This window comes from Pezoporus occidentalis, unplaced genomic scaffold, assembly GCF_034315485.1.
Source record: "Pezoporus occidentalis ecotype Australia unplaced genomic scaffold, CSIRO_AGI_Poc_V1 ctg1, whole genome shotgun sequence".
Lineage (NCBI taxonomy): Eukaryota > Metazoa > Chordata > Aves > Psittaciformes > Psittacidae > Pezoporus > Pezoporus occidentalis.
In genome coordinates this window covers 1605636-1628785 of record NW_026912778.1, presented here as the reverse complement: position 1 = coordinate 1628785, position 23150 = coordinate 1605636, and the positions used below count along the sequence as shown (strand labels likewise).

The 23150-nt window shown below is 38.4% G+C and overlaps 1 protein-coding gene across 5 annotated transcripts in view; it reads right to left on the bottom strand.

Annotated features, from left to right (window-relative positions):
• RAPGEF2 (Rap guanine nucleotide exchange factor 2) overlaps positions 1-23150 on the bottom strand; it is a 197861-nt gene that overhangs the window by 94286 nt on the left and 80425 nt on the right. For all 5 annotated transcript variants that reach the window (XM_062610149.1, XM_062609911.1, XM_062610068.1 and 2 more), the window contains exons 4-5: positions 21923-22006; positions 681-756 (exon numbers count right to left, since the gene is read on the bottom strand). In XM_062610149.1, the coding sequence (XP_062466133.1) occupies positions 681-756; positions 21923-22006 (160 nt within the window). The remainder of the gene's footprint in view (positions 1-680; positions 757-21922; positions 22007-23150) is intronic.

Below are 23150 nucleotides of genomic sequence, written 5' to 3'. Positions count from 1 at the left end.
TTCTGCAAGTTTTACAGAAACAGTCACTTTTTAGGAAAAAAAGTGTTTAGTGTCACAGCCTATATCTGAACTATAACCTATATACAGCTTAGATAATTGTCATGCCTGTATTATGAGCTGATTGCTATCTCAATGACAGAGGAAAAACCAAACCGAAGTTTTAGTTTTGTAGTTAGAGATCAAGATCAGAGACAATGCTGTTCTGCCACTGGACTACAGCAGATACTGCTAACAAAATAACCTTCACCCAGAAGACAGGTAGAATTTTAAAATGTTCAAAGTGCTTCCTAAACCTCAGGCAGCTGAGAATAATTCAATTCAATCAAACATTTATTATTTAAGGTAACCTGAGGTTAATACTTTAAAGCACCTATGCCTACCTTTAACAATAAAGCAGCTTTAAGAAAACAAAAACAAAACAAAAAACCCCACAAACTGTTCTGCTATTCTCCTAGCACAAGAAAGCTTCAGTTTTACAAGAAATACTGTAAATATTACAAAACACCTTTATCACTCAAATAATGCAAGTATGTGTGCAAAGAATGCAAGAAAGGTACGTATGACATCTTGGATTTATAAAAAGATAATGTGCAAAACTGAAGACTCCAAGTTTTATTGGAAGTTGAAATGTTACCAAAGCTGGTCTGTAAAATTTGAAAGCAACTGAAGGAAATTCTTACCACAATCATTTCAGATGGCTCCAAAACAATGCATTCACAGCCACGCCTGAAGCTTCCTGCAGAACGCTTGCCAAAGCTGAAGAAGAAAAATACTTGAATCAGAACAAAACCCAGACTATAACACAACCCGTGAGCATATTTACATCTTCTCCTGATACTGTAAAGCATAGAAAAAATGTACATACCCCTGAACAATATAAGTTTCATATGTCCTTCAACAAGTAAATGATACCTGAGGACACCAAGAGCTGTGCAATTTGTATTTACATACTTTTCTAAGAATATTTGCTAAATAATTGTATTAACACTAAAATAAGTGTCAATCAAGTGCTGTCTACTGAAGATGCACGGTTGATTCTGAACTACATTACAGAGTTTGATCAAGTATCTTCTGACATTACAGTATTAAGTTTCCTAAGCTATCTGCATTTCTATAACGAAAGCTAACTAGCATACGAAGGAAAGAATGAAAAGGCTGATCAACTATAATTACTCCAATAAATTAATAAAATAAGGATGCTTAACATTACAGTATTCCCAAATTGAACTGATGAGGACAAAAGTTTGTTCTGCCTTTCATGACACATTCCCACCTCGGTGCTGTAATTAAGCTTGATACTAATTTGCTTCATGTGCTATAACATAGAAAGCTATTTTAGTTTCAGTTTCTGAAGTGCTCTGCCTGTATTAAATGAATGTGTCTCCACAAGTTAACTGCAAAGAATCCTCAAAATGCCAGCAGTAAGGGTGGAATGCAGAGAACCAGTACATAATTCAGTGAAATACAAGACCTTATGGTTATTAGATCCTTAATTGTACACTGTCTGAGTGAAAGAAAAGACAACCAGCTGAAGTTTGTTTCTGGTTATGTGTGTCCACCTCCAGGTAGCTCATATTTAAGCCAGTCTGGTCAATGCCATACTTCTCCCATTACAGAGAGGAAGGCAGGACAGATTAAATAGCTGGTACCCCAGGACCCCTCTTGTAGCCTGCCTGAAAATTTGCCAAAGGCCAATGTAACTATCTAGCCTTTCCCTGTCTTCAACCTAGCACTTTGAAATAGGCATGTGAAACCTTCATATCTGAAGGCCACAGGGCAACAGCTATTAAATCAGTTTATGAAAAACAAACCAGACCCCTTAAAATTGTAAAATCTGAATTGAATCCTGTAATGCACAGTAACAGTGACATGCTTAAGCTTTGATGCCTGTGGAAGTAACTTTTTTAAGCTGTATTTCATAACAAGCAAACTGAAGAAGTTCATACACCATTTCGAAGTGTCTGTCTAACCAGTTTATCTCTATTCTCCCATCCTGTCTGGCGATTAGTAGAAATGAACAATTTAACTTGCTACCCAAACGGCTAATCTCTTGACAACAGCACGTTTACATCTCAAAAAGGCAGCAATCAGATATTGAAAAGAAATGCCAGCTGTGCTTATTCATCAAAATAATAATCGCATTTAATGGTACATGGGAGTTCCACAATAGAAAAAAATCTCCAGAATACTAGGCCTCTTGAAAAGAAACATTCAATGACGAAGTCTCTTGGCAAAATGCTTATTTTCCTAGAGGCAAACATATGCTTCCTCCTATAGTCCAGCAACAAAACACAGAGTGCTTTACTCTACAATGCCATCTTGAATTTTATACAATTTCAACTACTCTTAAAGATACTATAAAATGAAACCATTATCTTGATTCCCTAGACTGTTACAAAAGTGACTTTTATTAGCCTGATCCATGCACACAGTTTTTCCGTAAGGAAAGGTGGGAGAGACAAGAGAAAGTAAATCAATTCATTGATTGAAAAATAACAATGTAAAAAATGTTTAGGAAGTCAACTTATTTGATATTCTGATTGAAAACAAAAACAGAAATCCTTATCCCCTCTTTGTAACCACTGGTTTTGGTCTAGAACATATTATTGCTGTATTTTTTTGCCAGCCCATTTTCTAGCCTCACAGCAAGCGCTAATTTCAACAGAAATTGCATATACACTTTACACTCCACCATTTTTTTCTTCCTCTATTACTGTCTGCAAGTATCAACTTTGAACTTCTGCCCATTTCAAATTGCTGCTGACATCCAAAAGTTTCAAGTTTAGCAAGCACAGTAAAATCTAAAAACTGTGTTTTTGATGTGCCTTTCTATTCTTGCATAACTCATTTGGATTCAGCACAAAGGAAAAGGTAGTCAACATAATAAGACAAAAGGCATGTACTAAATTACTATAAAAACAACTCTTTATTTCTGATCCTACTAACACACTGGTTCTCACAGCAAATAACCATGTCATTGCTGCACTGCTCGGATTCCTACGACAGCAAGGAATTTATCGGGGCAGACAGCACATCACACGTATATATTATCTTTGACCAAAGATTGCAAGGCACTTCAGGCTGCAAAGAAACTCTCTTATCTTTGTGAAGCATTGTAGACAACAAGACAAGTAAATCAAGACAGAAGAAAGTTAAATGACCTTTCAGATGTTGCAGTTCTTTTCTGAAATATGCCATATCAGCTAAACTTCCTAACTTCCAATCTGCTGCTGAAAATTCATCATTAGTAAGGAATTCATGCAACCAGGGAAAATTAGAAAACTCTTGTGACTGTCCACTCTGTTTCGACACTTCAGAAGTGTCCAGCTCTGACTATGGTAGAACAACCACCATGTTATTGCATACTATCTGTTGCAGAACCACACTTTGATACCTAGACAGTCATACATGCAACTTTGAGAAAGTACTGTGAGCTTAGGGCACTGTCAATCCTATGGTTTCAGTTCAGAAGACTGATATCAAAGTCAGTAAGCTTTATCAAAATTAATTTCTCAGAGCTTTGCCCAAGAACAAAAACCATCAAAAAAAAAAAGAAAAATAAGGACTTCAATGACACTCTTGTCTACCCAAAATCCCTAGCTGCAGTAATCAGACACTGGGTAGAAGAAGCCACCAAACACACTTGATTTAAATGAAAGCAAGTTATTTAAAACACTAATAAGCAGTAAAAAGAAGCAAATACCCAACACATAATACAGTTTGTTTGCAGAGCTGATCAAAAGCCCAAGCTGTAAAGCCTTTTATAAAATAGCAGGAGAGGAACTTCATACAAGGGACCACAAGCTGGCATGCAAGCTGGCTTGAGGGATGCTAAGTATCACACACAAACAGTAGCAGCAAATAAAGTTTCAGTGGAAGGGCTGACATATCTTCATAATACCAGCTCTATTTCAGTAACTTTTGTTAGACACTGTTCTTTCCGAATTTTGATGACAGCTTTCCTATAGAAAATTGGTTTGCCTACCCAGATTTGTCACAAAATACAGTCTACATGAGCACTGGTTAGCTAAAGTAAAATGTATGAGCGTGTTTCAATGTATGAAGGATTTGATAAACTTATTTCCTCCCTTACTATAGCGTGAAGTAAGCCTGTGGATATACGATTTCAGTATGGAGCTTAAGGTTAAACCACATTTTTTATTTTAAAATGCAGTAGAGAATTTTACATAATAGACACTTCATGCTTGGTTGTACCATATCATTCCTTAATAATTTTAATTAAAATTGTCTTAGCACATTAAGATACAAATCTTCTTTTCCTACATAAGCCTTATTAATTTCAACTCCTAAAAATAGCTCATTTGCAACTATTAAGTCAGTGACACACCTGAGGATCCCAGCTTTGCAACTATTTTCTCTAAAACAATGATGTGCAGGAAATTCCACCAAAGGAAACTAAGGTAGTTTAAAGTTATCTTTGCAACAGTGGCTGTCAATATGAGATGTAGAGGTTATAGGAGTAATTTAGATAGCCAGAAGGCTGCCAGGTTAGGATATTGCTGCCTCACCTAAAATCCCCAAAGAACCTTGTTTTGCAGCAGCTTTTCCAACACTTGTTTTTTCTGGCTACCACATAAGCTCTGACTTGAGGTTCCCTGAGTATTAAACTTCACAGATGCTCTCCTCAGCACCTGTCCTAAAGGCATTTCACTTCTGGAGTTATTTTCTATCACAGTAACATTTATTCCCCATAAACCTACTGAACCTATGATGTGCATATAAAATGACTTAAAAAACCCACAACCTTAAAGATACACAAAGCAATTTGATTTGCAGGAATCCACTTTACAGTAGCAATTTTGAAAGCCAATGATAAATAAAAATCCACTCTTGGAAGGTTATGTGTTCTCCCCAAGCAACTGTTCCATAACTGTACCATTCCCTAAAGCAACTGACAAAAGTCTAATTTCCCACTTCACTATTCAAAAGCATTATTTCCAAATAAATTCATTAGTAGTAGGAAAACCTTTTGCTCACAATGTGTTTTCAATATAGGTATTTTAACCTATATAAGTAATTTACAACTTCATTTTCATTCTAATACATTCTAAAATTCAGTTTACACTGACTAGTTAATAGAAGACAAGTTTTAAGTGAAAGCTAAGGGTTTCCATGTTTCCCCAAGTTTACACTTTCAGTTTTCATCAGAAAACCCTTTGCAATTATAAAACTACAATCAGTTTAAGTATGTCAGTAGTTCACAGACATCATAATGAGAATACTTTTAAGACCCTTCAAATTTAATAGATGTACTAATAAAACAAAACAACAAAGTACCTCAATTAAATGAAACACCTAAAGCTACAAGCAACACATTAATTTTTATGAGCACTTACGCACAGAGACAGCCAAAAACTTTCAGGTATTGAAGGTGACTTGTTCTACCCTTTCTATTATCATCATGACACTGGAGGACAACTCAGTTTTCTCCAGACATGACCCATCCATTTCCCCAGGTCCCCAGACATACTCATACATGCGCACACAGATGCTCTTTCCAAAGCTCTCAGGAAAGGCGGCAGCTACTGAGGACAGAATATTTCCCTCTCAGCATTCAGCCCTGTCCCCTTCCCTTGGGCCTGCACATTCCTGTTTTCACGTCAGCCCACCTCCCAGATGGAAAGCTATTTCTCAGCACTGGAATGTGAATGAATTCATCAAAAGTGATGCAGAATCTGAAGTCAGCTCCACTGACAATGAAAACTGAGAAAAGGTTTCTCAGTAAAAAGCCCTTTTATTCCTTCCTCAAAGATCTCTCACAGAAAGCCCAATTTCACTTGTGACAGCTATTTTTCAAAAAGGACATACAAAATTTAGGGGTTTCCTCTATAATGTGATTTTAGCCTTTATTTCTTTTGTTATTCACTACCTTGATTAGCTTAAAGTGATAATTAATTCACCACTGAATTACAAGTCTACATAATAAAGTCTATAACCAAGTCTATAATTAAATTACAAGTCTATAATAAAACTACATCTAAGTCTCACATAAAAACTTCCACAAATTATGGTCATCTATAGGATGCACATTCTTCAGCCCATTTTAAAATGCAAGATACTGTTACAGTTTTATGTATTTTTTAATGCCATAATTGCAACAAAGTTTAGTTTAGAATAAACTCTATTTAACTGGCATTTCCTCTAAGTCAAAAAGCATGTTGCATTTTCACATGCTGTAACACAAGAAACAATAAAAGTAACACAGTTTCTTGTTTCGCAAGTTCTTAGAGTTTTCTGTGGTACATTTCTACAGGAAAATAAATTCCATGTAAATTTTGCTTAAAAAAATAAATCAAACTACAATATATTAAAAGTAGAAATATTATGGATGAGAATTGCAATGATTTATGTCAAAACACTAGAAAATCGGATACTCAAAAACATTTTGTTCTGAAATTTTCATATGGGACATGCAATGGGCTTAACGTTACCACTGGAGTATTTGCCAATGCATAAACCAAATATTCCAAACTCTTTTTGTAAAAATTACACTGCTTCAGTTGACATCTACATTTAGGAGAATCACAGAAACTACCAAAATGAAATACAGAGGTACTGCATTAAGCATATTTAGAATGCAAAGTTATGTAAGCCAGCGAGTCTTCATTTGCTTTTAGATAGCCCTCACCTTGCAAATACTATTACTACCATCACTACTTATATTCAAGTGCTCTCTAATGTGTTTCCCCATCTTCTCTCTATCCTCCACTTTCAAATCGTGCTTCCCAAACTTGGAGCACAGTGGAGCCACCATTCCTCTGGACAGTGCTGCATGGCACTAGTTCCTCCTTACAGTTCCATGACCTCAGCCATGACTAGCAGCTGCTCTCCATCACTGCATCAATTATTCTCCAATGATACAGAAACAAATATGAGCAGAATGTCTGGTCTCTCACAAATCCCAAAGTCAAATCTTAATGCAGTATTCAACATTTAACTTGCAACAACGCTAAAAAATGTTAGCTTTAGTTCTAAAGCAAGCCAGTCATGCTGAATTCCCAAATGAAATACTATAGAGCAGTAGTTAGTAGATGTCTAGATGGACAAAAAAATGGGGACTATCTTCTATCTGCCACTTCCAGAGATAGTAAGGGATTCAGTCAAGTTCTTCCTCCTCTATCTTTCTCACTAAAACCTATCACATTTCATTGGTACCTCCACATCAGAACGAAAAAACATCAATCCCTCTTAATGGCTTATTCTAACCAAGCTAGGTTTAGCAGGGTTTCACAGGAATAGGCTGTGAAAGCCAGACTGTTCATCCACCCAACTTGCCCTTGCCAGGTACTTTTAAAAGAAAGTTACCATTCAGTAGTGTGTATACATGCACAAGCCATCCCTAGGGGGAGGCTTAAGCGTTCTGATGAAAACTAAGTTTGGCATGGCCATTTTCTGACCCCTCAATAAAAAACAGACAGAGCCCTTCATGTATGCAGAGCAGCTCTGACGCAAACAGCCCTCCGCTGGGGATGATGCAAGGAGGTAGCAGCAGACCTCCCCACACTTAGAGCTGCACACTGGAAACTATGAAAGCAAGGGTTTGTCAGCTAAAAGACAGAGGATCATTATAATTTATCTTCTGCAAAATATAGGCTGGCTTCTTCAATTCTCACTGAATTAGTGCCTGTCTTTTAGGAAAAGTAGGCAAATATTCAAGTGAAGCCCGAGATGCTTCTGACATGTATTAAATATTACTTTTAATAAAAATTGGAGGTCATCTGCAAATCAAAATAATCAGTAAATTCACCTTTTTTTCCTTTTAATATATTGAATTTTCACAGTGTTATTACAGATACCACCTTTTTCCCCTTTTTTTTTTTTGGCAAGAGCAAATAGCTACTTTATAGAAACGCTCTTCTGCTGAAAGGAAAACTAAAATGCTGGCAACTGGAATCTGAGTTGAAGAGGCATTTGCAGACCTGTCACTGCTTGCAAATCCTGGAGACATAAGCTCGCTACATAGCATGGATAAGGATGATTAGATTTATCCAGTGTCATATGATAGCTTAGATGTTTACAGTCTCAGATACGACAGCTCATGTGTCAGGGAAGGGACTCACTTGCAATATCACAGCTAAGTACATGCCACTTAATAATACTTCGGGAGGCATGTTTCTCAAGATTGAAAAAAAAAAAACCTCAATGGTCACCGCAGCTCCTTGCTTGACCTGGGACGCAACTACCCTCTGCCAGAACAGGGATCACAGTGTCAAGGACAATAACCTCACTGCTCCAGCAGGAAGAACCCAGCACGCTAAGACAGAATACCTGACAACTAACCAGTCCATGTGAAGGACACAAAAATTACATGATAAGCACATTTACAGTATATTAATGCTTTAAATAATTCCTGCTAAAAATGTGTGAAACTTAATTTACACTCCAGCTGAAAGCTTTAGTAAACTTCTTCAGTATTTTGAACACGTTTAGTTAGTATCCTTAGAGATGACAGACTGGAGTACTTTATCTACACAATACTTGTAGGGATTTCTTTATTTCTTATGTAAATGCAACCCAGATCAGATGTTGCATTAATCTGGTAATCTACAGCTGACTACTGAAAGCACTTCAAAAGAAGTTCCTGAAAACCCCCAGCAAATAATTTGAAATTGGGTAGATTCTGGAGGTTTGCTTCTAGAGAAGGTCCCATCAGTCAGCCCCTGAAGCATATGCCTTGTGATCTTCGTTTTCTCTTAGTAGAGACTACTGTTTTGAAAAGTGTCATTAACTTTAACATCCTAGTGAGTTGCAAGACTGAGTATGGCAGAACTTATGACCCTTTCATAAACAAGAGAAATGCGTTTATGAAAATCAAGATCTGTGTCTGTAAACTATACACATATACATAAACAAAGCTGGATGTAGCAGTTAACTTTGCAGCCTCCCTAGTACAGAAAGCTAGAAAACAGGTACCTCATTGGAACAACTGACAGAAAAGATTCTTACTTGGAAAAAAAAAAAAAAAAACCACAAAAATCTCCTTATTTTTAAATTCAAAGTTCTCATTTTACTTTGGAAAATACTCAAAGGTGAAAGCTTTTTCCCTAACTTTTTTTTTTTAATATTCCTTCTTTAAAAAAAAAAATCTGTTTTCATAAATGGTTTCAATAAAGACAGCTTTGCTTATGCTTCATCTTAATGATGTCTGTGTTGCCATGGAGATTACTCTGACATCACAAGATCTACATAATGGTCTCAAAGAACAAGAAGTAGTAGGAAAACATTACTTAAGAGGCAAGACCTTGTCTGAACACAGTGTGGCTTATTAACACTCATGAAATTCATTAAAACAGAGGAGTATTTTTCCAACCTCATATAAAGCCTTTAGATGTTAAATCTTAAATGAAGACTTTTTTCCTCTCCTGAAAAATATATAGTAAGCTTTTTAAGATCCTCCTATAGATTTTCATAATTAGAAATTGACACCTTTTTTACAAATATTAAAAATTAATGACTTGACATATCAACCAGGGTTGTAGCAGTAAAATAAGACCATATATATTGACATTTTCCACCCTACTTACACTCCTAACTCATTCAATACAAGCAGTTCATTCACCTGGAGGGTTAAACACGCCCTCAATAACTAGTTTCCATAAATCTTATTAGTACATGTATTCAAGATATCTTTGTAATAATTTCCCTATAACTGTAAAGGAATTAAAAAAAAAACAACAGTGAAGTAATAGTTATAATTTTTAGCTATTTAGATTATAATGTTAAAATAAGTTATCCCTCATTTAACGTGCTGTTTTGTATCTAGTGTCCCTGGATTTATCTTTCAGAAACATTTAAAAATTGTAGTGTCACCCAAAAAAAAAAAAAAAACTCTCAGGCATTTTAGTCTTCTACAGTATGGAAAAATATTTTGTTAAAAACACCATTTGTTGAAGAATTATACTAGCAGAATCATGCTAACAATCAAAACAATAATTTTGATTTTTGCACATAGTTCATTTTGTTGTTATTTTGGGGTAAGCAATGACCAGAATTTCTCAGTTCATTAGACTCATAAAACTTGGCCCAGAGACCCTGACAGTATGTAAAACAAACACGATCTTTCTTTTGCCCTCAGCAGGAATCTCATAATGTAGTTTTCTAAGGTAACCGAGGAGTTTTTTGACATTCTACAGAGTTGTACAAAAGCTGTAAACCTTCAATACTAATAATCAGAAGGAACCTTAAATCAGAACAGATTGCAGAACAGATTATCTCACCAACTGCAGTATCAACTGTGAAAGAGCAAGCTTTCTTCTGACAGATATTTTAAATTAAACATGTAAGTAGTAGTGAATATCCACGTATAACAGGTCCCACATTTAACTTGGAAACAGCCATGAAATTCATTACAGAGAATTTTCCCCTCAACTTCTCAGAAACAGCTCTCATTTTTTTTCCACACCCTCATAATATTCAAGTAATTTATTATCATTTCAGATAACAGGTTTGCAATACTAAACTCAAGCCTGAAATTTTAGAAGATACCAGTATAAGTGAGAACTGTTGAAATTAAATAAATATCACAATTATAATGTACAGAGGAACAATAACAGCAAAAAGCAAAGATTAACAGTGCTTACAAGACTGATTACTTGCTGTTCTCAATTACTTGAAATTGTGACATGCTCCATTTGAAACTCTAATGTTGGGATTAGAAAGGTGTCTCTAACCAATGAAAAACAAAATACATTAAAGAGTGGAGTCAGCAATAAAAGAAACATACGTTTTTAAGGACAGCTTTTGTTTGACCACATTTTAAAAACGTATCAGCTAAGCAGCACAACAATTTTCATTACGAATATCTTTAGGAAAAACACGTTTCAGTGGAATGAACGTGTTTCCCATCCTGTCGATCCTAGAGAGCATTCTAAAACATTCCTAGGAAAAAAGAAACCAACAGAACTCACCCCTCCAGAAAAAAGCAACCTTCCCCCCATCTCAATTTCAGCACTTTTTTCAACACTAATTAGCTATAATTTTAACCCTAGCTTTTTAACATTTAAAAAACTGGGATGCTAGAGTTGGTATTATTCATAGATGTCACAGATTCCTCCAGCAGCTACCTTAATGGATTCTCTCCTTTCTCTTGTTTCTTTCTCCTAAAAGATTAATCCCCATGAACCTAGTCTGTTAAACCACTCTGCTTAATTTCAATTTTTCCTTAAGGTCTTTTTCAGTTACTCTGAGCTATTAAGATATATTCATGCTTACATATAAAAATTCTACTATCCATGTTTACACAGCTTTTGTTGTCCTTTAGCATTGGCTCTATCCCATACTTACACCATACTGAAAATTTTTGAGTATACTTAATCTGTACAGCAAATACAAAAAATTACTTAAGTTGGTTCACAGGCAAGACTTGTCATAAAAGCAGTGGATTGGATTTATAGTTAGATTGGTTTTATATTCCATATCACAAATTTCTAAACATAATTTTGTCATTAAAATACATGCATTTAGCTTTTTAGTATTTTTAGACAACTGCAGTTTCAATAGGGAAGATACTGACTTGAATAAAGCACAATATAAGAACAGCCAATGTATGAAGTTTTTCTGAACATTCTACCAACACACCTGAGCATCAGAAGATGATCCAGACCATATCAAGTCCATCATCAGGTCTTCCATATGGAAAGAGAAATCTGTAACTCTGGGATATACACCTACAAACTAGCACAATGCTTGCATTTGTGAGGGCTTCTTAAGTTGACTTTTCTTCTACCATGAGTATTTCCATCCCTGAAAACCTCCCCCACCTTCAGAGGGATCAGAAATATTCAGGCTCACTCAGAAGTTATTCAGGTCATTTGACACTTTCGGCTTTGTTGTTACCCTCTATCTCCCATTACAAACTTGGAAGAAAGCCTGGTAGCACTAGACCCACTACACTAGATTTCTATTTTTATTTTCAAAAGATGCCAGCTTAATAGATTAAGCCCCTTAACATTTTATCAGCTGGGTAAGAGGAAAATTCCAATAGTGTTGAAATAATTGTTTTGACAGGAACAATGCCAGACACAACCCAATCTCATCATTCAGGAGCTGTGTCCTCTTCTATTTCCCAATACCCCAGATACTGGCAGCACACGTGGAAGATGATCAAATTCAAACCCCAATGAACTTTTATATTATTCAGCAGAAGACAAACTGGGTGGGATAAAGCAAAATGTATGTAATGCCAAATTCATTTAGCTGTAAAAGTAACTATTCACATTTTTAAAAACCTGTATACCAACTTCTTAGCAAACAGTTAAAAAAGTTTCAGATGACATTACTGGTACAAGTAGCATGTGCTCTGCATCATGAACTTTGCTGTAACAGCAGGTGACGTGACAAGACGACGTGTTAATTTATGGCTCACCTAATTCAGCTACAGCCAGAGCTGTCTAACTGTCTAAGTGAGGAAGCCAGAGATCTTGAAACCCTCCCTGCTAGCCAGCCCTCAGGGAGCTGAGGTGAGGGATAGACCCATGGCAGCTCCAGTTCCGCCAGTACCTCGCAAAGAAGGTGGCAATGCCACCTATCAGTGAGCTCCAGGCTTCACTAGTAACACTGGCCACAATACCATCAGGAGATGAACAAGTTCAAAGCAGATGGCCAGATCAGGCACTCCCAATAGAACGGTCAATCTTGTAAACAAGATTTCTCCAGGAGTTTAAGTCTAAACAATTAATCACAGTTGCATGTACTGTGATAGTCTGACTTTGTGCTTGTAGGTAAAAGGAAACATTTCTACCCAAGAGGACATACACAGTCTTTAGGCAGATTCAGATGGTACAAAGCAATTAGTGTTACTTTCTCAATGTCTATTTAAAATCCATTAGAAGTTCATGGTAGACATACACTCAGTCATAAATGGAGTGACATCTCCACTACTTCTCCCAACTCCCCTCTTCAGTTTATGATCTCAGTCTTTCCCAGATTAGACTGTGACATCACATTCCATGCTTCAGCTTCAACTGACTGACTGAAATGCTTAACTGAGGCATTCAAAGTAGACAGAAGAAAAGACAGCACCAGGAGTCAGCCCACAACAGTACCATCATACCATGGCAACAGTGGTGAGCATGGCTTCAGAACAGCACTAGCTGGATATAGAAATAAAAAGCAACATATAGGTCATGGTAAAATCCAGCAGCAGCAGCTAGCTAGCTAGCTAGCTAGCTAAATAAATAAATAAATAAATGAAGTTCTATATTAAAGAGCAAGAGTTGAAACCATAGCCTGGGAAGTTATTGTTCTTCACAAAGATCCCACGTACGGTCTTCATGTTTCCATAATGATGATGTTAATCCTTATCCAGAAGCAAAATTAGGAAACAGGGGAAAGTTGAATAAGCTTAACACAGCTCTTGATCAACTCCCTCTGCGACTTAAATAACTCAGCTAGCAACTCCCAAAAATACAATCCTAAGTCTCTTTCAGATCATTGTTCTAAAACTCTCAGTTTCCTGCTTGGGGGGAAAAAACAAAACCAAAAACTTTCTATGGTATTTTGCTTTAAATGCTTGTATACGTTGGTTACACTGGTTTTGCTCTAAGTTTCAGCCAAAAATAGCCATTATTAATAAACACTAACTTGCAAATATATTAGGGTCATACACTGAGAAATGTTTTTTTCTCATTGTAATTAAAGCTATCAATATAACTTTACTTACTGAAAGATCAAGCAAAGACAGTTCTCTATTAAAAATATAAACATATCATTAGTTACCTATATGTAAACTACACCAAACAGCATGTCCCCGGCATCAGAAAAAAATAGGATGTCTGTTTCAGGATATAAAACTGTACAAATGCATGTACATAGCCAAAAGCTCTGCTCCTGCACCATTATACTCACATGCATTACCTGTCAAAATGTAAAACAAACAAAAAAAAAAAAAACAACAAAAGCATAAAAACAAACCAAACACCACCACCAAAAAAGAAACATACCCAAGCCAAAATCCTTAAGCTTTCTTCTGAGAGAAGTTACTTTAAGTTAATTGGACACACTTGGACAAGGACAAATAATTTCTGCACAAATTGAATTCTGTTATTGCTTTATATGCATTCAAAACAAGTTCATAATTTCTTCAATGGCTCTCCAAGAGAATTTGATATTCCATTCCATTTTTCAAGTTGTTTCAGTATAGGAAAGACCAGAGGGCTAAATCATCAATATTTAAAGAGACACATCCCTTTTAATTTTGAAGACAGAAAAAACAGATGCTCTCTTAACTTCAAAGCTCAATCTTTAATTAGAGGAAAAAGCTTAAATAATTGCTCCTGTATGTAATATTTGTGAACTTGCTAAAGGGAGCCCAGCTCTCCATCACCACATGAAGTGGTGAGGGGAGAACTGGTTGGGTGTGGCAGTAAGGAAGGAAAAGAAGAGCCTACAGGAAGGAAAGAGTATAGATGAGTGAGTAAAGACAAGAGCAAAACCAGGTTTGCACATGGCAAGTTGGTACCGCAGCATGCCTGAGCAGCACAGTACACACCACACAGACAGCCTGGGAAGAATTCTACGAGAAAAGCAAAAAAAATGGTGTCCTGGGTTCAGCAGTAGCAGTCATTTTTCCCCTCCTTGGTAGCTGGTGCAGTGCAGTGTTTTGACTTTCAGCTCGGGAACAGAGCTGATAACAATGATGTTTTGGTTTGGCCAAGGACTTTGTGAGCCTCATGCTCTGCCAGGGGGGAGGGGAAGCCAGGAGGAAGCAGAGACAGGACACCTGACCCAAACTGACCAAAGAGGTATTCCATACCACAGCACGTCATGCCCAGGAGGTAACTGGGAGTTAGCTGGAAGGGCTGGGAGACTGCAGGGTTGGAGGAGGTATCGGTCAGAGCTTGGTCGGGCTGGGGGGGGCGAGTTATCGGTCGGCTGGTGGTGAGATGATGTATTCTCTTCCCTTGTTATTTCCTTTATCATTATTATCATTGGTGGTAGCAGTAGTGATTTGTGTTATACCTTAGTTACTAAACTGTTCTTATCTCAACCCGTGGGAGTTGCATTCTTTTTGATTCTCCTCTCCATCCCTCCGAGAGCAGGGGGAGGGCAAGAAAAGGGGGGGAAGTGAGCAAACGAATTACCTGACTGGGTTTAAACCACGACAGTTCTTTTTGGCGCCCAACGTGGGGCATGAAGGGTTGAGATAACGACAGATCTGACCAGATTAATAGTCACTCATCACAATGCTGATTTATTGGCTCTCAGAGTTGTTTCTCTTGATCTCACAGCTTCAGAATGTTGTAACTTACGTAGAGCCGGTATTCGCTGTGTTAGTGTTTATCAAGTGTGGGGCCTGGGCTAAGGTTCTTGTCTCACTGTGCTTTATGGCAATGGCTTGTAATACGGGCGGGCTCCAGCAGCAGGGCGGGACGGACGTGGCCGTGGACTTGTACCTGGCCGTCCGGCTGCTCTTCACCGGCCTGGCCCTCGCCCTACTCTCCATCTTCGTGAGGCTGCGGGGAGCCGAGGGGGAGCGGCCCCGGGAGCCGGCGGCAGCCGAACCGGCCCGGGAGAGCGGCCCCGGGGACCAAGCGGCGGCGGGAGCGGGGCCGGAGGCCGCGAGGGGACGGCTGCCGGTGGAGGAGGTCGGGGCGGTCGAGGAGCAGAAGGAGGCGGCTGCCGAGCAGCGGGAGAAGGCGGCGGAGGAGCCGAGCCCCGCGGCCGAGCCGAGCCCCGCGACGGCCGAGAGCATTTCCCGGAAGCCGCCCGCCGAGCCCCAGGAGGATGCAGGAGACCACGCAGCATTTCCCAGCAAGGCAGAGGAGGAAGGGCTGGACTCAGGAAAAGAGAAGCTGGCGGTGGGAGAGCCGGCAAGCACAGCAGCTACACCAGCCCCAGTGACAAGCACAGCAGCATCAACTGAGAGTTCTGAAGGTTTTGAATGGCCTTTGGGTGTCCTTGGGACCTGCCTGCTGATTGTGATGGGGATCAGCATGTTGGCACACACACAGACTGTGTTCTACCCACAGCCATTTTGTCTGATCTCAAAAGTTAAGCAGAGTCAGGTTTGGGTCTTGTCTGCAGTTAGACAACAATATAGGGGGACCAAGAGGTTTTCCCCAAGGCTGGACAGTCATGAGTGGCAGGGTGTGTGGGACAGTATGGGCAAGTATCTAGTCCACTGGGCCCCTCCAGTGCTTTGGAAGCATCGGAGATGGAAGGCAGCTGTATGGAGTCCCCAGCAACAAGCTGCAGAAACTGCTTAAGGGGACAGTGAATTATTTTAAGCCTGGTGGGCCCATGGCACTTCAGGCCATCAGAGCAGAGATGCAACACAGAGATGGACTCATGATCGAGGGGTGGACTTAGCAATGGACACTGTTGCCCATGTTATTCACGAGTGTGAACACTGCACACAGTCTCTCCTGCTCTGGAAGACTGGTACAAGAGATGGAGCCTGACATCATGGACCAGATGGACACAGCAGCTTTATAGGGACTGGTCCATGCACTAAGATAAGAGTGCACTGAGATAAGAGTGATGGTATATTGAAAATGTGGGATCTGAGCATGACGTGAATGGTATGGAATAAGGGGTGGATAATGTCCTGGGTTCAGCAGTAGCAGTCATTTTTCCCCTTCTTGGTAGCTGGTGTAGTGCAGTGTTTTGACTTTCAGCTCGGGAACAGAGCTGATAACAAGGATGTTTTGGTTTGGCCAAGGACTTTGTGAGCCTCATGCTCTGCCAGGGGGGAGGGGAAGCCAGGAGGAAGCAGAGACAGGACACCTGACCCAAACTGACCAAAGAGGTATTCCATACCACAGCACATCATGCCCAGGAGGTAACTGGGAGTTAGCTGGAAGGGCTGGGAGACTGCAGGGTTGGAGGAGGTATCGGTCAGAGCTTGGTCGGGCTGGGGGGGCGAGTTATCGGTCGGCTGGTGGTGAGATGATGTATTCTCTTCCCTTGTTATTTCCTTTATCATTATTATCATTGGTGGTAGCAGTAGTGATTTGTGTTATACCTTAGTTACTAAACTGTTCTTATCTCAACCCGTGGGAGTTGCATTCTTTTTGATTCTCCTCTCCGTCCCTCCGAGAGCAGGGGGAGGGCAAGAAAAGGGGGGGAAGTGAGCGAACGAATTACCTGACTGGGTTTAAACCACGACAAATGGGTACTTTTCAGAGCCCACCAGTCTGACAAAAACTGCCCAGCAATTCTGTATTTTATTGCTGTTAAGAGTTAGTTACATCCTCCAGTCGTGGAGGCCACAGACAAGCAGAAAGTTTGCTGTGGGAGATCTAGGAGATGTTTTGGTAGTGCAGCTCCAAGTCAAATAAGATGAAAGACCATGGTAAAATTTACACTGGAAGCAAAGTCCTGGAACTAAAACCACACAGAAAGTCCGAGCAGCTGAGCAAGTGTGATGAGAGTATGGAGCAGACCAAGAGATGCTGGAGGCAATTCCAGAAGATATTTTGAGGAACTGTCACATTACTGCTGTTAGTGACCACATGAAAACACAGGAGAGCCAGGACAACCTTCTGGGAGTTGCATTTTCTACTAATTTATTTTCTAGACTTCATAAATAAACCTCACTTTACCATGTGAACTGCTTCAGGGTACAGATACTCAAGGGAAACAGCAGTGGGAGCAAGAGTTAATTTGTGCTAGCTTGTTGGTTGTGGTGGGAGTGGGGAAGTAAGGAATGTTTAGTTTCATCTTAATATGTGCCTGATACGTTAAAGAAAAGGAATAAGTATGGAAATTGTTAATAGTAGGATAATGGGGGTAGAAGAAAATCTTCCTCACATTAAACTGTCAGAACAAATTTCACTGTTGCAATCCACAAAAATTAAATAGAACAAGATTAAGCTTTACTCGATGTCTCAAAAAAAGTTAGCTTTAATTGTTCAGGTCAAAATTCTTTAAAACTCTGAATTCCAAGTTTTCCAAAAACAATAAGTTAACTGAATAAAATCAAGCCTTACCTTTGGAACACTATTTGCTAGCTGATGGCTTGGCATTTAAACAAATTCTATCTAGACTAAACTATATTTCAGAAGGGAAATAAAACAACACTCATGCTATTTTCACAAAACAGACATGGTTTAGATGTTAAAGTTTCCAAAGCAAGATACTCAATTTAGGACTTCATTTATTCCAATATTCCATCTTGAACACTTTTATATTTTTTTTAGTTTTGACTTAAAGACTTGTCAAGTAACTAGTTAAAAGCAGTTCTACAAGTCACTCAGTAGATTATGTAACTTTGGCAAAATTGACAGCTATGGCACTCATTTCAAACTATTGCAACTACCAACTATTTGACTCTACATAGTACATTACAAAGCTGATTAGTTTTTGACAGCTATACTATTACTTATTTCTGTCTGAGTGGGAAGGCAGGGGAGTGGTCATTTCTTATGCTTTCAGACAGCTTGGTTGTTTGGGGCTGCTTTGTTATTTTAAGACATTCTTCTTCCCCAGCTATATATTATCTGTCTGCCAAACCTAGTCATCACTGCCTCTCTGCAAAGAATTTTAAATGGTATCTAACACTTGGAATCAAAGATGTGGAGACAATGGATTTGGGAAAAAGAATAAAAGTTTACCTGACATAATACATAACAAAGGAGCATTTACAGTGTTATCCACCAACTAGAGGATGCTGTATCTGAAACTAATGCAACTAAATTAGCCAACAGAGGCTAATACAATACCCAGATACAAGTAATATGTTGAACATTCGCAGTCAAATGCACTAAGGTACTTCTACATTTCAGCTATAAATTTGGTAATAGCACTCCATCCTTTTCCTTATAGGCTCACATGCCAACAGTCATGAAGTTTCAAGTAGGACAGAAATCGGCACAGGACTCTGAAAACACCTCCGAGGTTGCAGGCAGATTTATTCACTGAGGCTATCTGAATTGCCCTAACTAGGTACTACTTTTACCCTGCCTTGTACAGACATGGATTTTAAAAGAGTGAAATCCAACAAAGAACAGCAAATGCTCTTGAAATTCAGAGGGGCGAGGGGAGAAAAGAACATATATTTTAAATTTCGTCAGCTACTGCCCAGCCATCATTCAATGAATCTGAGCTGGACAAAGCCATAAGGACAGGCAAAGGGAAGACTGCAGTCTGAGCAGCACCAGCAGCTCCCTAAGTCCCACTGGGAGGGCTGGATGCAGTTCAGAGAGCCTGTGCAAAAGCATTTACTGCGGGTACATGGGGTAGGCTGCCAGAAAAGCAAGAATAATTTTAAGGTCGGGAAAAAAAATTCGGAGTTTTGGATGGTAAGATGTTTGGGAATAGGAAGGTTGAATTACTTAAAAGCTCTGGGAAAAGAAAAGTGAGGGAAACAAGAATTTTCTGAGTCACGCAGACTTGGAGAAAGCAACATACTTCTTGCTTTCTGCTCCTACACAGACTTTGCAGCTCCATCCTGCTCTCTTACTCACAAGCTTTACAAGTGGCAAAATTATTTCCTAGTGGTGCTCTAGATGGGCAAAATAAAATGGATTAAAGTGGAAAAAAAAACAAAACAAACTACCACTAAAATAGTGTAAATATAAATTTACAATACGCTTCCTCAAATGACAACGTTTTGGCCAAACAAGATCAAAATTAGATGATCTCTACCTGGCAATGTTTAGGTCTCTTCCAATTACCTGAAGTTAATGATGCATCAGGATATTGCTCCATTTGCTGAAGCACAGTAAATTCATTTTAACAGCAATAAGCCATCAAGACTCCCAAATTATGCAATGCTCAAAAAGGCTCTTAAAATTATTACTCCCTGTAATGTAAATACTCAGTTTAAGCAAACAGTTATCTAGTAACTGCCTTTTGCCCACTTCTGACTCTACTCTCTAGATTTCAAAATACCACTATCAGTTCTTTCCAGACCGCAGCTTTTCACAAGATCTTACTGCCTTTTTAATAGGGCACTGTAAAATTTTACATTAGTATTGCTGCTAATCGGTCTCAGCAACAAAAAAAAAACCACAGTAAAAAAGGTCACTGAATCATACAATGGTTTGCACTGGAAGGGGCCTTAAAGATCATCTAGTTCCAACCCCCTTGGCTATCATCTATTACCCACCAGAGTTCCAAATCAGAAATTCAGCCTGGGTGCCCTCTCACTTTTTCCCAAGTTTCCTATTTGTAGATGAGCCCAAGGCCCAGATATTGCAGCTTTCTCATTTACAAAGTAAAACTCCTGATTAGCCTTGCCTTAAATTTAAATAAGATCCTCAACTACCCTTCAATAACTATAGATTTTGAGCACAAAGCCTCTCATTAGAATGACTCTGGGTTTGATCTCCAGAAAAACTTGCATCTTTAAATTAAACTTTCTTCATTTTGCTTTCACGGACTTATGTTATCTTTGTTAATTAACAGATTGTCTCTCTTGCGTTCGGTTGCCAAGCTACCAGATTTGACAGCTGTTTGTCTCCATCCACAACTATGAAACTTTTTCTAATTCAACACTTGCAGTTCACCAAGATCTCAGACACTGTCGCAGATATTATTTCTGAATATCTCCAGGTGAACAGCCCTGAAATGCTCTGCTTAAAGTCACAGAAAATGCAATTTTCTGTTCATTCTTCCAGGAAGAATCTCAAGCTCATCATTTATCTTATTAAATCTCACTTCTCATCAAGTGTCAAAAGATGTCTGAAGCACAACCACTGTTGCAATTCAAAGGAACAGAATATTCCTGCCACATTATATACAATATTATATACAATTATATACAATATACAATCACCCTACATTAATTCAGATATCATACATTCCCTCCCCTGGCATCTCAAGATAGAACTTTCTGCCAGCTTTTTTTCCTGACATGTTGCCTGTTTATGGATGACATACGGGACAATTTTCTTCCATCTGCAAGCAGCAGGGATCCTATAATCTGTTGTTGTTCTACTTTTTACAATAACCAGTTTTGCACCTTTAGCATATAATGTTTGAAGGTGCATCAAACATACCATTTTATCAGCAGTGCCTGCCCTCTTACAGACACAAGACACACCAAGAACATGCCACCATCAAACAGAAGTCACAGGACCAGCATTGCCCTCCCACTGAAAGGCATATCTGAACATCTAATTTTTCATATGCCCATCAACACTAGCTCTGAAGTGGTTTCCCACTGTTTAAAACTGTAAGGAAGTTTCTACTACTTTCATTCCCATCATACCATACAGAGACAGGTCATTCTTTCATTCTGCCTTTCACAAATTGTATTACATGCCATTTACTTCAAAGGAGCCTTTTATAGCAGTCTGAATGAATATGCATGTAACCAACATTTTAAAGTGATTCTGCTCTGCTTTCACTAAAATGAGCAAGCTCAGCCACCTTAGTCTGAAATCCTTGCAGTCATTTGTATTTACTCCATAGCACAAAATATAATTTTTTTTTACTGTAGCAGTATAAATTTTGAGCATCTCGTACTCAAACTTATCATGTAAAATATCACTCTTTGTTGCAAATCCATTCACGTGAAGCCCAACCTTAAGCAGAAGTAGCAAAACTTACGCATACGCTAAAAAAAGTACTGAAGACTTTTACACAGTAAGTAAAGCCTCATGAAAGCATCACAAGCTCTATTACATCCTACGATTCAAAGTTTGATTACTTACAGGAGCAGATTACTTGGTACTTCACTCCATTTGTTAGGCATTTGGTGGCTTTATTTTTAAACTGACAGTTTCTGCATGACACTTTGGATGTTTGTACACTGTCCACAATGATGCGCTTTCAGTTCTAGCTATGGGCATAAAACTATTACCACAACCAGCTAGTAAAGGTAAGCAAAGCGTGTTTATGTGTGTCCTTTTCTGTTTCATTAAGCACAAGACATTGCTTTTCAATTCTAAAAATTCTCTACATTTCATGATTTATGTTTAAAATACAGAATACAGTACATTCATAACTGACATACCTGCTTCGTGGAAGAAACATAGATTCTTTAATGAAGACTGAACCAGAGAGCAGGATATACCAACAGGTACCAATATCATCAGGGCTGGAATAAAAAAAAAAAAAAAAAAAAAAAGAGCACACAATTTAAGATATTTGATTTAAGTTACCCACAACACTCGCAAATTTGCTGTATTAGGAACAAAGAAGCAAAAACGCTCAACATTATGGAAGAAAGTCACAGTTCAATCATTTGCAAAGCAATTCTGTCAAACTATCCTGATTTCCACCTAAAAATATATACAGTATTAGAATGCCTCATTCATTTCCTTCACTTTTGTAAAAGCATACATCTATCCATTTGGTAACAGCATAAATCCAATTAAATATGATTGAAAGTGATTAAAATGAAGTCAAGCTACAGTAAATATACTATATTATATTCAGTTGAATACATTACTTTCCTCTTGCTGAAGAGACTGCAGCATCTTCCCCACTATAATTGAGGCTTGCTTTCCCAATTCTAGCCATCTCATTCACCCTTTCTTCAAGACAGAAACTTGCCTTTCAGCATCAGTTTGCCTTCTCATAAGTTAAGACAGCACTGGCTGCACCTGCAGATGGTAAACCTAGACTAAACCTAGACTTGTTAGTTAAGTTTATCTTCTGCTGCTATGCACTGCCCCTTTCAAGGCTTTTCCTGGCACAAGAATAAATTCCCAATAAAAGAGAGAAAGAGTTTCTTTCCCCCATTTTTATCTTATAGAGGAACTAGATTAGGACTTCATCAACTAGACCCAGTTAATTCCACTGTAGATTCAGATCTTGCTCCTTGAGTAACACAAAGTCATTTTCATAGACTTAGACTGTTCTTGGATAAGTTCAAGCAATGTTTAGACAGGAAAATAAAATGGTTTAAGGTTACTAGAAATAGCTGCAATAGAAGTCTTGTGCCATTTCGACAGTCAACACTATGAAATCTGTACTTTACTTCAATTTTTACTACTCCTACTTCTTCCAAAGAAACTCACTAATTGGATTCAAGTATGCTGTTATGAACTGCACAAGCATTCTTATCTGAAAACCACATCCCTAGCAACGCTAAGAGTTGCAGATTACTTAATTAATCTGTAGCACCTTCATTTTTAAAATTACATGTCTCAAGTCTTTAACAACAATTAGTTTAACTTCAAGCAAGAACAGCCCACACCTTTTAATGACAATGACAGCATAGTATTAAAACCCATCTT